Raw genomic sequence first — 14,304 nt, forward strand, 5'->3', positions numbered from 1 at the left:
TTGACCCAGCTTCCAGGTGATAGTCCACACTTGGAATCCCAGCTGCCCCACTGCCTGTCACGGAGCACAGCATTCTCAGAGTACTGAGATTTTCAGATGGGGTTGTGCCTGTTCTCAGACCTGTCTCTGAGAAGTGCACCGTAACTTCTCTTTTCTGTTTTAAATTTTTATATTTATATTTATTGTGTATTTACATGCATGGTATCCAAAAAAAAAAAAAAAAAAAAGCCAAAAGAGGGCATCAGATTCCCAGATACTGAAGTTTTATGTGATAAGTCACCCTCTGGGTGCTGGAAACTGAGCCCAGGTCCTCTGGGAGAGTAGGTGCCAACTCTCTAGCCCCCACTGTCAGTTTTAAATATAGACTAGCCCCCAACAAAAACCATCAGCACCACCCTCTGTGCAAACACCAAAACTGGCAAAGAAAGTGGGCTGGTTGGAAGGTGAAGACATTTAGGCCAAGAGGAAGGTGTTGACCCAGCCTCGGAGGTCACACAGCGTGCGCGCGTGTGTGCCTGCATGAGTGTGTGTGTGCGTACCATAGCCTTTAGACTGGCAGCCAAAGATTTGACCTTTTACTTCAATATGTCAATGTTAAGGGTTGAGGGAAGTAGAAGGAAGTAGTAGAGAGACCAAGAAGAAGAAAAAGAGTGTGTGAAGAGTAGGAAGGGAGCAGGTAAGCAGACCTCTCCACTGAATGTTCCAGTCAGATGTTTTCAGACACTCTCCACGTGAGGGCCAGCCAGAGTAATTTTAGCAGCCTGGGAGTGGAGAGCCTGCAACTAACTGTTCACTCCACTTTCAAAGGCTTCAACGTTCGTTTTTAAAGAGCTATTCATCCTGAGGTTCAGCAAGTGGCCTTGAGGGCACAGCCTCCTGTTCCGAGGAAGGAACAGCCTGTCTGCAGGCAGCCCCATCTATCCCCCAAGCCTCTGCCTTTAGATGGGCTAGGCTCAGTGACCACTATAGCTTCCGTGGTCGGGGCTTTTGTGGCCGCTGTTGCTCTGATCAGTTTTTAATTCACTTATTTTCCTAGCTAACAAGGGTGTGTTGCATGCTGGGGCCTCTGCTAACCACCAGGCCCTGAATGAGAACGCTTCCAGTCGCTCTCCACAGAACTCTCACCAAAGCAGGGAGAGGAAATGGTTGGCTCTTCCTCATTAGAAGGTTCTTTCTTTTTACTCTGTGAGTGTGAGTCCTGGTATAAGGTGACCACGACAGTCTCAGACAGACTTACAATGTCCTGCTCCTGGGTGCTAGCCCTTGGGTTCAGATTCTCTGATCCACAAATAAGACAAACAGAGCTTGTTTTAAGTCATGTCGGTTCCTACATTAGCTTTCTGGACTAGTAGTTAAGCCCCTAAAGAGAACTTTGATCCAGGAAGTGCTTCAAGGGTAACCCAAAGAAGAGAGAGGCCAACCAACAGAGCCCCACTCTGAGCCCCTAGCTTTGATCCGATTTATTTGCCCATGTGTTTTTGTCAGAAAGATAAAGGACAGTCCAACAGGTGAGTGTTGCTTACCACAGAGACACTTGTTCATACACGTTCGTTGCTGCTGTAGCTAGGATGTGACGCTAGGAGATGGAAGCATAAGGAAAATGTGGTACCTAACAATGTGGAGCTTCACGCAGCCATATAGAAGCATAAAATGGTGACACTTGCAAGAAAATGAATGGAACTGGGTAACTCTGCAGTAAACGAAATAAGCCAGATTCAGACAAGTACTACACATTTTCTCATATGTAGAAACTAGAATCAAGGGTGTGTGTGTGTGTGTGTGTGTGTGTGTGTGTGTGTGTTCCTGTACGTGTATTTTATCAATCATGAAACAAAAAGGGGAAAGATGGATTCTTAAGGAACTGGAGTGAAAGAAGGTTATGGGTACATAAAGTAAAAAGGAAGAGAGGGGGGTCCATCAGGGAGAAGGAAGAAAAACAGCAGGAAGGGGGCAGGAGAAGCATGGGAGGCCAGCAGAGAGGAAACATGGGGACAAAGGATAATGGTAATGTGTATGAAGAAAATTCTGACAACGGACGGACCCTGAGGTTGCAATGCTAAGCAAAATACCAAGTAACTCCATGTGGGCCTCCTAGTGTAAAGTTCGCAGACATGCAAGGCAGCACTAGCTGTGAGCAGTAGAACTTACCGTGGAGTGGGCACAGAGTTCCCGTCTGAAGCCTGCACATTACAAACAGGGTGGATGCTTCACTGAGGTGGGCAGTGGACACTCAGCAGGTAGAGGCGCTTGCCTCCAAGCCTGACAATGTGAGTTCAATCCTGGATCCCACTTTCTAGAAGTACTGAATTGACTCCTGAAAGTTGTCTTCTGGCTCTACAAACACACACACAGGCACACACACACAAATACATAAACAAACTTTAGTTTTAAAAAATGGTTGATGGGTGCTAAGTAGTTGGCTCCGTCATGAAAGTCCCTGCCATGCAATCACAAGGACCTGAGTTCGAGTCCCCAGAACCCAATAATGGGACATACCCATAATCCCAGCCTTGGGTGAAAGGGTGAAGGTCCTCGAAGCTCATTGGTAAACCACCCTAGCTGAATTGATGAACTTCACATTCAGTGAGACCTTGTCTCAAAAACTAAAGCTGTAGAGCAATTGAGAAAAAAGCTATAGGTCTCTATATGTAGGAACATACAAGTGTATACTTGCCTGTACATATATTCACATACCACATGCATATACACATGAAAAAAATTTGCATGGTAACTTCTATCTTCCTATATATCTTATCACAGTAAAGAAAAGGGGGGGGGGGGTTATGGTTTGTAGAACATGTAAAAGAATCATAGAGCAGATTACAGACAATGCCTCAGACATAGAAGGGCCTTGTCCACACCCCATGGCCCAAGGTACCATCATTTAGAGATGCTCTGCTAAACGGACATCTAGGACTCAGCACACAACAGTGTGGACTCCTGTGGCAGATGAGGCAAGCCTTTAGGTGCTGTCACTGCCTGTTGGCCGGTGTGTCCTGCCCACTACTGACCTGTGATTCTCTTGCAGATTGCAAACCTGATCAAGGACAACGAACGCATTCAGTCCAACCAGCTGGTTGCCCCTGAAGATGAGGACAGTGACCTCAAGAAAATCAAGAAGGTCTGTACTACCCCTGGCTACCTGCTATCCTTCTGCCCACACGGCGTGTCACTCACCCGGCCACTTCATTCCAGATGGAAACAGCAGCCACTATGAGAAAGCATGATCTAGCCCACTGTATAGTGACAAGGGAGATGAAGGAGGAGATGGAGCCAGGACTGAGGTCTAGGAAGTCTCCTTTAAAAGTTTTCCTCTGAGTGCTGTACAGCCTCACCAAACCCCCAGGAACCTTCCCATAGTTGCTTCCTCGATTGTTCCTTACTGTCACACACACACACAACACACACACACACACACACACACGCACACACACGCACACACATGCACACACATGTACACACACATATACACACCCCTCACTGCCTTTCAATGAGACCCCACCGTCAGCCACTGCTGTGGTTCTCTTAGAGTTCCCAAGAAAAAAAATGTATTTCAAAAAGTGTCAGGGACCTTCCCAGTAGCCAGGGTAATAACAATCCCATGGGCCACCTCATAGTGCCACAGCACAGAGAATGAGCCCGGCTATATTTTGAGTTTGTTAGACTCAAGACAAAGGGCCGTGATTTACCCTAGGGACAGTAAATGAAACAAGAGGAAACTTTGTCTAGTTTGCAGGAAGAACCCCGTGTCACACAGACCAGAAACTCCAAATCCATCCTGCAGACCAAATCCAGCCCTCTCCGTGTGCACGGCTTCCGGCATGCGTCTGTTTTCCCATTTATATTTGCTGCTAGTGCTTTAAGAGCTAAACACTTCGTGCAGAAATCTGGGTATCTAGTTTCTCAGAAATAGAAATCGCAGCATTCATTAGCCACTTTCTACGTGCCAGATGCTATTCTGGGAGCTTGATGCAGATTAAGTGGATCCTGAGTAAAAGCCTCTGAGATCCAATTATCATCTCCATCCTCCTGTCTGGGGAAGCTGAGACACAGAGAGGCCAGGTAACCTGTCAAAGCTGACACAGCTAGGTATGTGCAGAGAGAAACTCAATCCCTGGCAGTAGTTTCTCAGCCCATGCCCTCAGCTACATGAACATGTGGAGTCCTGGCGAAGCAGGAGATCTAACAGCCTGGGCCACCTCTGGTACAGGGGTAGCAATGTCAGCCCCAGGCAGGAGAGACTGCCCTCTCTCATTCCCAAGTCAGCCACAAGTGTATGCAGAAGCTTTCAGATTCACACAGGCAAACATGGAGTTTTCACACCAGGTCCCACCAAGGCTAGCTCTGCTTGGCCCCTAACCATCCCGACTTAGAAAAGTTCTTTCTGCTTGCAGCCACAGAAGAGCTGGAGATGTGCAAATTCGCCTTGTTCTGTTCAATTTGATAATTACCTTCTCCAGACAAGTTTTAATTGAAACCCCTGGGCTCTCAGAAGAGTCATTAGACAAGACACAGCCTAGTAGCCCTTCTCAACCTGGCCCTGTGTGGAGACTTGAGGCCCACTTTTCCTCCTTTCTTCCGTCCAGAACAATCGGGGAACTTGTTAAAATGCAGCAGGCTGGGGCAGGCCCTAGAACCCATTCTAACTAGCTGTCTAGTCCAGACTGCGATGTTCCTGATTCCCCATCTCATAGAGCACGCTGACCATCGCACCGGCAGCAGAGCCAGGCCTGCCCTACAGACCGGCTCCTCTCCGAATACTCCCAGCGGCGAGGACGACCACCCCTGCTCCCTGCGCCTTGTGTGCTTACAGCTTTCAAGAGCAAGAGTAACCGATACTACCATTAACTTCTCACACCCTTCTTTACCAGGTACAGAGCTTCCTTCGCGGATGGCTGTGCCGACGAAAATGGAAGAACATCATACAGGACTATATCCGGTCTCCCCACGCTGACAGCATGCGCAAGAGGAACCAGGTGGTGTTCAGCATGCTGGAGGCCGAAGCCGAGTACGTGCAGCAGCTACACATCCTTGTCAACAATTTCCTGCGCCCACTGCGCATGGCCGCCAGCTCTAAGAAACCCCCCATAACGCATGACGACGTCAGCAGCATCTTTCTGAACAGGTAAGCAGGAGGGATAACAAAGGTGGGCAGCACTGTTTGCCAGATGTTGAGCTGCCTCCTGACACACACCCACATGTGTTTTCTACCAAGAGCAGCCGAGGAAACGAGGTAAGAGAGCAAGGGAATAATTCAAGGTCATATGACCAAACAATTTCAGAGCCTAAGATGCTATAACCTAAGTTAGACGTAGTCTAAATCCAAATAATTTTGACCATGATAAGAGAGTTAACAATGATGATTTTATAGGAGTTTGTTACTGATATGTGTGAGCAAAGGCCATGGGTGAATAGAGATAGATAGATAGATAGATAGATAGATAGATAGATAGATAGATAGATAGATAGATAGAGATAGATAGATATAGATAGATATCCAAACATTTTATAACTCACAAGAACTATTCTACCTGAAGTACCAATACCACCCCTGTTGAGAAACTCTACTTTCAATATTTAACCGTTATGAATTGTCTTCGTCTATTTCATAATACTATAACAAAATACCTGAAGCTGAGTACTTTACTTTTTTAAAAAGTGGTTGGAAATACAGCTCAGATGAAAAACACTCACCTGACATATGGGAGACCCTCATATTTTTTCACAGAACTGAAAGAAAAAGGGAGAAAAAGAAAGAAAGGAGCTTATTTGCACTCATGTCTTGGGAGTTTAAGAGCTTAGTGGGAACCTTGACTTCTGAGAGGTTCTCATGCTAAGAGTCTCAGTGGACAAAAGCATGTGGAAAAGAGGCATCACAGGGTGAACAAGGAAAGACAAGCCAGGCTCCTTTTCATTGCTCCATGCTTCTCGTGAGCATAGATTACAGCACAGGGCTCCAAATATCCCCCTTACCTGAAGTGTGTTCCATTATGTGGGTCCTACCCTCCCTCCTACTGTAAGTGCTTTGGGGACAGGTTCCCGAACCTGATCCTGCCTGCCTCGCACCTCAGCCATGGGGAAGAAAGGGTCTGGACAGCACACGGGAAGAATGGAGCTGCCTGTTGGTTTGCCGGGGAGCATCTCTGCATAGGGCTCTGTCCAGCTTCATTGCTTGCTTGCAAGAGGAAGTGAACAGCCACATTAGAAAGCTGATGTCAATTTAGTGATTTAATTTACTGGTGCTCAGTAAAAGGGTCCTGGAGAAGAAAGGGACCTTTCTCCTCCAGGTAGGCAGTGTCATGAAGGGTGTTAATTGCACGCTTGTCATACCTTGGAAAGATCCTTTACCTAAGCAGCAGCGGCAGGCTCCAAGTGGCCAGCATGGTCTGCTTACAGACTTGAACGGTTTCCTTTTAATAAAAGCCATGCCCGGCACTGAGAGCTGGAAGCCACAATTGTGCTAAGGGACTCCTCGGCCTGCTGACAGGGGTGTCTGTATTCTGATGCTCATTCTGATGATTGACAGTGAGTGACTGCCTGAAGTCTTGGTTTGGGCCAATGAGGAACTCTGTGGAAGGAAATGCCACAATCCATTTGTCATGTCTGAATGGTCTAGGGAGTAGACAGAGGTGGGCAGCAAAGCCACCACAGCTAGCAGTGTAGACAACCCTGCTTCTGCCCTGCTCTGTCCTCTTTGGCCTGGCCTTTGTCATGCCCCTTCACTGAAAGAGTGTCACAAATGAACTGCTGACCTCTTCTCATTGGTTCCTTTGGCTGTTCTGTCCCTCACCGTCTTCCAGACCTCTTGATAGCATTTAGCCGATATTCCCTTCTGTATGTTCCTAGAGTGCCTCTCTGCAGTAGCCCTCACTACATTTAAACAGTGGTTTCTTTTGTGTATGTGTGAGCGTGTGCCCATGTGTACATGTAGAGGTCAAAAGTCAACGCTGGGCATCTCCTTCAATTTCTCTCCATCTTAGGCTTTTCTTCCTTGTTATCTGGAACAAATCTCTCAGTACACCTGGATCTCACCAATCTGGCTATTCTCACTGACCAGCAAGCACCAAAGGTTCTCTTATCTGCTTTCCCAGAGCTGGGATTGCTGACTTAAACCACTACGCCACGTTTTATGTGGGTGCAGGAGACCCAGATACAGATTCTCATGCCTGTGAAGCAAGGGCTTGACCCGCTGAGCCACCTCGCAAACCCAGACAGTGACATCTTTAGTGCCCAGCTCTTCCCAGAGGGTGAGGACAGAACCATAAGCTACACACTGCACAATTCCTGGGATACCACTCATTCATGGGACAGCGAGACTTCTCCGAAAGTATTTTTATTTTATAGTGGTAGGCAGGAGAAGGGTAGTGGGGGACAAACCGGGGCACAGTGGAATAACACATAAAGTGTCATTGCTTTATTCACTAAAAAGCAAAATTAATAAAAAATCAATATTTTAGAGTTTGTAGAGTCTACATTCCCTATGGCAACTAAGCAGTAACAGAGACACAAACACATGGGGTGGCTCTATTCCAATTAATTCTATTTATACACACTAAAACACGAACTTTGTATAATTTTCACATGTCACAAAAATATCTGTTTGAGGGTTCTTCCTCCTAACCATTCACAGTGAGAGGGGGAAAAAAGCTTCCAGATGTGGTGGCAGATGCCTGTAATGCAAGCACTAAAGAGGCAAAGACATCCTTAAATACATAGTGAGATTCTGTCCTAAAACAACAATAACCTCAAAAACGTGAAAGTTATCCAAGATGGGCTGTGCCATGTATCCCACAGGCCACAGCTGCTAACCTCTGACACTGCAGGATGCGGTGAGGATGGTACTCACCAGAACCCAATCTCCACCTTTATCGTTGCTAGCATTGGACATGGAGTGACCAGCATCTGGTCTGGTGTTGGCTGAGCTCAGCTCGGGGATCATAGCTTTCCACCTTTGGAAGGGTGCACACATGCACACATTTAGAAAACCTATACTGTGCACTCTTCGTGCAGAGTCATGATAAACTTAGCATTTCAAGGGAATCAATCATTTTCTACTTAAGCCAACAGAACTGAAAGAAACCAATCGATTATTTTTGCCTAAAATGACAGAACTGAGTAAAATGGAAAAGCCTTCTGATTATTCTTATCAAAAGTCGATTTAAAAAAAAAAAGGCATAGTTGGGGCTGGAGAGGTGTCTCGGCGATTAAGAACACTTGATTGATCTTGCAGAGGACCCTCATTGAGTTCCCAGCACCCACATGGTGGCTCGCATGGCATCCAATGCCCTCTTCTGACCTCCATGGGCACCCGGCATGCATGTTATGAGCATGTTTGCATACACGAAAGCAAAGCATTCATTCACCTAAAATAAAATAAATAATCTGAAGTAAGTGTAAAGTATATTTGATGTACACAATGCTACACTCTTCCCCCCTCCCGTTTCCTCTTCTCTCCTACTCTCCTTCTTCCATCCGAAAATGTCAGTATGTACCAAAAGAATGACCTGTGAAAAAACTCTGAGGCAAGAAAAACTTGAGTACAGTGGACAGAAACCAAGGCAGACTGGCTGAAGCAAAATGAGAAAGAGGGATGAATCCATAGGACAGACTGGGGGGTATAGGACAAGCTAAGGCCACTCTAAGTCAGCTGAGATGTTCAAGAGAGACAGTGAGCTGAGGGCAGGTGTGGAAGCAGGTGAGGCATCCACTAACAGTAGCCTGGGCAGACGTAATAAAGGGGCAGGTCCTGGGAACAAAGCACAGAGTCCACAGGATGATGGGTTAGACGGGGTGACTGAGGGGCTGCCCAGCCCGAGCTGCCATTCAGTGACAAGAGAAGCTGATTGTGGAGGCGTAGCTATGCTGGATAAATCAGGTCACAATCGATGGGAACCTGGTAGTGAGTCCGGAATCCAGGTAGCTTTTAATCTAAATGGGGGTAGCTTTTCCTGTCGTCTACGGAGTAACTTTAAAATATGAGAAAACGATCCTGCTCGGAATAAAACCAACAACACGATTAGGTAGAAGTAAACAAAGGTCCCAAATGATCAAGATGAAAAGACTTGGAAAACACACAAGTGGGACTTGGGGAAATGGCTCAGTTGGTACTTGGATCTGCTTTCCATCCCAGAAACTATGTGAAAACCCTGAGGTAGTGTGTACCTGTGATCTCAGCACTGACGTGGCAGAGACCAGGGGATCCCTGGGGCTTTAATGAAGCTCAATGGCTGCCAACCTAGCTTAGCTGATGAACTGCAGGCCAGAGAGAGACCCTGTCTCAGCATAAGGCTGACGGTGTTCCTGTGGAGTGCACCAAAGGCTGGCCTCTGGCCTCACTTGGCTAAGCTCCTGCAAGCATCTGCGCTAGAGAGAGAAGGGAGGAGGGAGAAAGGTGCACGCATGTTTCGGTTAGAAAGATTCCACGTCAAAAACGTTCTTTTTACCAAATTATTGTTCAAAGTTAATGCAATTCTACTCACAGTTCAGCCTAGCAAAACGATAAAGTTCACCTATGCATTCTCTGCCTGCAATTAAAGTTTGTCATAGAGAGGATGGAAGATGGCCGCTGGGTATTTAGCTGCTGCACAAAGATGGGAGTTGGACTGCAGATCCCCAGCAGCCCACAAACGCTGAGACGTCACAGTGCTCTGCCCCTAGGCCTCCAAGCTGGCTCAGTTAACAAATGCTGGGCTCACTGAGAGACCCTGCCCCAATAAATACAGCAGAGAGAAACTGAGGAAGATACCTGACATCGACCTTTTGTCTTCACTCCCATGGAAGCACTTGTACATACTTGCACATACCACATACACACAAAGGTGGGTGGGGTGTGGTGGGTGGATGGATGAGTGGATGGATGGATAAATGATAGATAGATAGATAGATAGATAGATAGATAGATAGATAGATAAAATAGATAAATGATAGGTAGGTAGATAGATGATAGATAGATAGATAGATAGATAGATAGATAAAATAAATAAATGATAGGTAGGTAGATAGATGATAGATAGATAGATAGATAGATAGATAGATAGATAGATAGATAGATAGATTATAGAGATAGGTAGGTAGATGATGGATGGGTAGATAGATGTTAGGTGGGTAGACAGACAGACTGACTGCTGACAGGCAGATAGACAGACAGATAAATAATATATAAATAGATGATAGGTAGATGATAGGTAGGTAGTGAGATAGATAGATAGATGATAGATAGGTAAGTAGGTAGACAGACAGACAAATAGATAAATGATAGATAGATAGATAGATAGATAGATAGATAGATAGATAGATTAGATAGATGATAGAGATAGGTAGGTAGATGATAGATGGGTTGATAGATGTTAGGTAGGTAGACAGACAGACCGACTGACAGGCAGATAGACAGACAGACAGATAGATAGATAGAACCAAGGTGTATTATAATATGATGGAACCACCCAAGACCAGAATCAGGCAGCATGTCATCAAACCAAAAAAAAAAGTCCAGGCTCAGGTTGAAGAATGTTGTGAATTTAGTAAAAACCACTGGCATTCAAATTTGAATTGGCCACTTAGCATGCCAATCAAAGAGGAAGGCTGCATTCATAGCCTTTTGTCTCATATGATAGCAAAGCAAGCTTTGACTAAGTATTTTGACATAAACTAAAGTACAGATAAACATGGATACCAGGTAGTGTCCAAGATTAAGGCAGAAAGAAAACAGAATCCTCCCATAGCAAAATGGAAAATCACATCACCAACAATGATAACTCTTAGGTGAATCATGCGGCTCACACATGCCAGACCTGTGTTTGAGGGAGTTGTTTTAAGTTCGTGAGAGAAAAGTATAATGAGGAAATATGAGGCAGCTCCAAAAATGGAGACAAAAGACTGATATCCATGAAAAATGTTCAACCAACCCACCAATCGTGTGTGTGTGTGTGTGTGTGTGTGTGTGTGTGTGTGCCTGTGTATGCCTGCATGTGAGTGTGGACATATACATGTGCAGGTCAGAGGAAAACTCTGTGTGTCTGTCTGTCCTCTCCTTCCACCTTGTTTGAGACAGCACCTCTTTGTTGTTTACTGCCATGGATACCCGTCTCTACTTCCCATCCCCCCACACAAGACTGACAGTTACAGGTATATGCTAGCACATCCATACTGAACAGATGTGACTTTCCATCTTTCATGTCCACCCTTCACAAAGTATACCCCTCAAACAACACAAGTTCAGTGCATGTCTCCACCACGTTTTCGTGATTCTTGTAGAATTTCAAACTTTGTTATGTTATAATGATCTGTAACAAGTGACCTGGATGGTATGATTTAATTGTTTGAGAAGCTTATGGTGGTCCATTTGAAGCCAGGCTTGGTAGAACACAGCTTTTTTGCAGGAGGCAGAGGCTAGTAGATCTCTGTGAGTCTGAAGCCAGCCTGGTCTACAGTGTATGTCCCAGGACAGTCAAGGTTACAGAGAAACCCTGTCACTGGGCGGAGGGCAGGAGCCAGGGGTGCGGGGAGAGAATGATCCATTTGATATGGCGCACGCTGTGTATGTTATGGAGGCCCCGCCAGTTGGTCATTGCTGTATCTTGTTTGCTGTCCTCTGGCCTGCTGATCTCCAGAGACAATACTGAAATTGAAACAGTAACTCTACAGTGGCCCCTGAGTGTGTGAATAAAACACATTCTCAATATCCTATTTTGAGTCAAAAGCAAAACTATGGCTCAGTGAGAAACACATGCTGAGACCTGAATGGCCCGAGAGCCAAGCCTCTTGCAACAAGCAGCCAAGCTCTGAAGGCAAAAGAAACAGCCTTGGGGGGAATTAATCTTCTCATCTTGATTAATCAACACATCTCCAGGGCTGGAGAGATGGCTTGGTGTAAAGTCCTTCCACCCTTGCTAAAGACCTGAGTTTGATTTCTGCATTAGGCATCTCTCGAATGGTCATATTCTCGTTCAGGGAACCCTAGGCCTCTAGCCTCCTCGGGAGCCTGCCCTGAGGGACACATACCCACACTTAGGTACATAATTAAAAATGACAAAAATAAACCTCCCATTAAAAAAGAGGTGCTGGTCCAGTAAACGCCAATGCTAAGAAGGCTATCGGTTACGTTACCGTTCGAGAGATACTGAGTGGTCCAGAGGGAAGCTCAAATAAACAATGGCATTCCCTGAGGCTGGGACCTAACCCAAGGGGAGGTGCTAACCGCTAACCCTCTTCAACTCTGAGAAAGCAGAGGTGAGAAGGCTGTAGAATCTGGCAGAGTTTATGGAAAGAAGTCATTCCTCCAAGGTGCAGTGCCAGGTGCTGATGGGCGAACGGGGGAAGGTGTCCAGAAGATGAATGAGAGATCATCCATGAATGTGGCTGCACTTCACACCTCATTCTCCACGTGGACCAAAGAGCCTGACAGAATAGACAACTCCATGGAAGACTGTCACAGCTAGAGAAGCTGATGTCTGGTTTCAGAGCTTCAAAGAAGAAGCTGTCTTGTTAAGGACCCAGACATGGAGGCTAAGCCAGTGATCATTTACAATTCTGAGTCGGGCTGGAGAGATGGCTCAGTGGTTAAGGGCACTGACTGCTCTTCCAGAGGTCCTGAGTTCAATTCTCAGAAACCACATGGTGGCTCCCAATCATGTAATGGGATTCAATGCCCTCTTTTAGTGTGTCTGAAGACTGTAACAGTGTACTCATATAAATAAAATAAATCTTTAAAATAATAAATAAAATTATGAATTATCAGAAGCCCAAATCTTTCTCACCTGTGCTCTGTAAAGAGCCAGGCATTATAAATATAAATATATATATATATATACACATACATTTATATACATACATATATATATATATGTATACATATCACAGAGTTTCACTGTTGAGACCTAATGCCAAGGAAAAACAAAGATTCTTTCTAAAACAGTATGAGTGATTAATGGTGCACCTGGTCACCCCGGAGCTAAGACAGAGACATACAAAGCAAATGTTTATCTCGTGACATCTGCTGTACAGCTGGTGCCTCAAGAAAGAATATCATCTTTCAAATCTGATTATCTAAGTAATACACTTTTGTAAGGGTGCCACAGATGGAGATTGTTCTAAATGATCTGGTCAGAGTTCATTCAAGAGCTTCTGGAGAACACACACTATTGTAGATGTTAGAAAGAACATCTGTGATTCGGGAGACATGAATGTTAGCAGTTTGGAAGAGGACAGTCTCTCTCAAAGGCGACTTGGAGGCATCCAAGACTTCCACAGAGAGATTCATCTCAGGTGTGGTGGAAACAGCCAAGAACCAGGATCAGAAGTGGCATCTGAAGACAAGATTGGAGGACTGCCGTCTTGGGGTATAGGCAAAGAAGCTGGTGCCTTCAGGTGGCTCCTGCCCATGAGACCCTGTGAATGCTCTAACATGACAGAGTTTGCAGTGCTGCAGTAACTTGACTGGTGGCAGCAGCGGTCTAAGGTTCTAAGTTTGGAAGAAGTTTACCTGACCACGAAATACAGAATTGAGAACTCCTTCCCTGAAAAAGAGGAGTCAGCGTATCTGGGAAACCTCACTGCTGCCTTATTCTAACAAGTCACCACAACTCCCCTAACCTTCAGCAGCCACCTCATCGGTCACAGTGCCCAGTGTTGCTCCAAGACCCTCCACCAGCAAGACTGGCTTGCTGAGGATTCAGGCAACCATTAGTATCTTTCAACAAGAAAACATTTCTCCGTTAGGGTGTGTAGATTCTTAAAGTCGGTGTACACCGTCTGGGAAGATGGGTGAGTGGGCAAGAGTGAGTATCTGAGTTCACATCATACGAAAACCATATAAAAATTGACGTAGCTGCGGATGCCTTCAACACCAGTGCTGGGAAGCAAGATCATAAGGATGGCTGGGGCTTGCTGGCTGCCAACCCAATTCCAGGTTCAGTGAGAGACCTTGCCTCAAAGGGACAAGGCGGAGAATAATGGAACAGAACACTTTATATTCTTCTCTGGTTCCCACACTCGCGCACATGGGTTTTGGCACCCACCGGTGTGCTTATACACCATACAGACACACAGAAACATCATGATCCTGCACATTCAGACTAAAGAGTAGTGAAAATATGACTTTTAACAAACATCCAGAGTGAGGGGGAAAAAATCTTGTAACTCAATTCATTAGCCTGTTTGCTTTTTGCTGTGTGGTCTGGAGCCACCCCTTGTAATGTCTTCAAGCTTTGTCTCCTGTCCTTTCTGAGAAACCCCTGGTCTGCCGATGCACTGGCCTGTGCAGTACTGAGATCTAAAGAGCTTCCTCTCCTCACTGGCGTGTGTCCT

At 45.7% G+C, this 14,304-nt stretch overlaps 1 protein-coding gene across 1 annotated transcript in view; it reads left to right on the forward strand.

The window, feature by feature from the left end:
* The window catches only part of RASGRF1 (Ras protein specific guanine nucleotide releasing factor 1), a gene marked incomplete at both ends in the record, with an annotated part of 101,129 nt that overhangs the window by 26,387 nt on the left and 60,438 nt on the right, over positions 1 to 14,304 (forward strand). Inside the window, 2 exons of the mRNA XM_080934255.1 lie at positions 3,029 to 3,121; positions 4,872 to 5,125. Of these exons, the coding sequence (XP_080790381.1) occupies positions 3,029 to 3,121; positions 4,872 to 5,125 (347 nt within the window). The remainder of the gene's footprint in view (positions 1 to 3,028; positions 3,122 to 4,871; positions 5,126 to 14,304) is intronic.

Source organism: Micromys minutus (genome assembly GCF_963924665.1).
Source record: "Micromys minutus genome assembly, chromosome: 21".
NCBI classification, from domain to species: domain Eukaryota; kingdom Metazoa; phylum Chordata; class Mammalia; order Rodentia; family Muridae; genus Micromys; species Micromys minutus.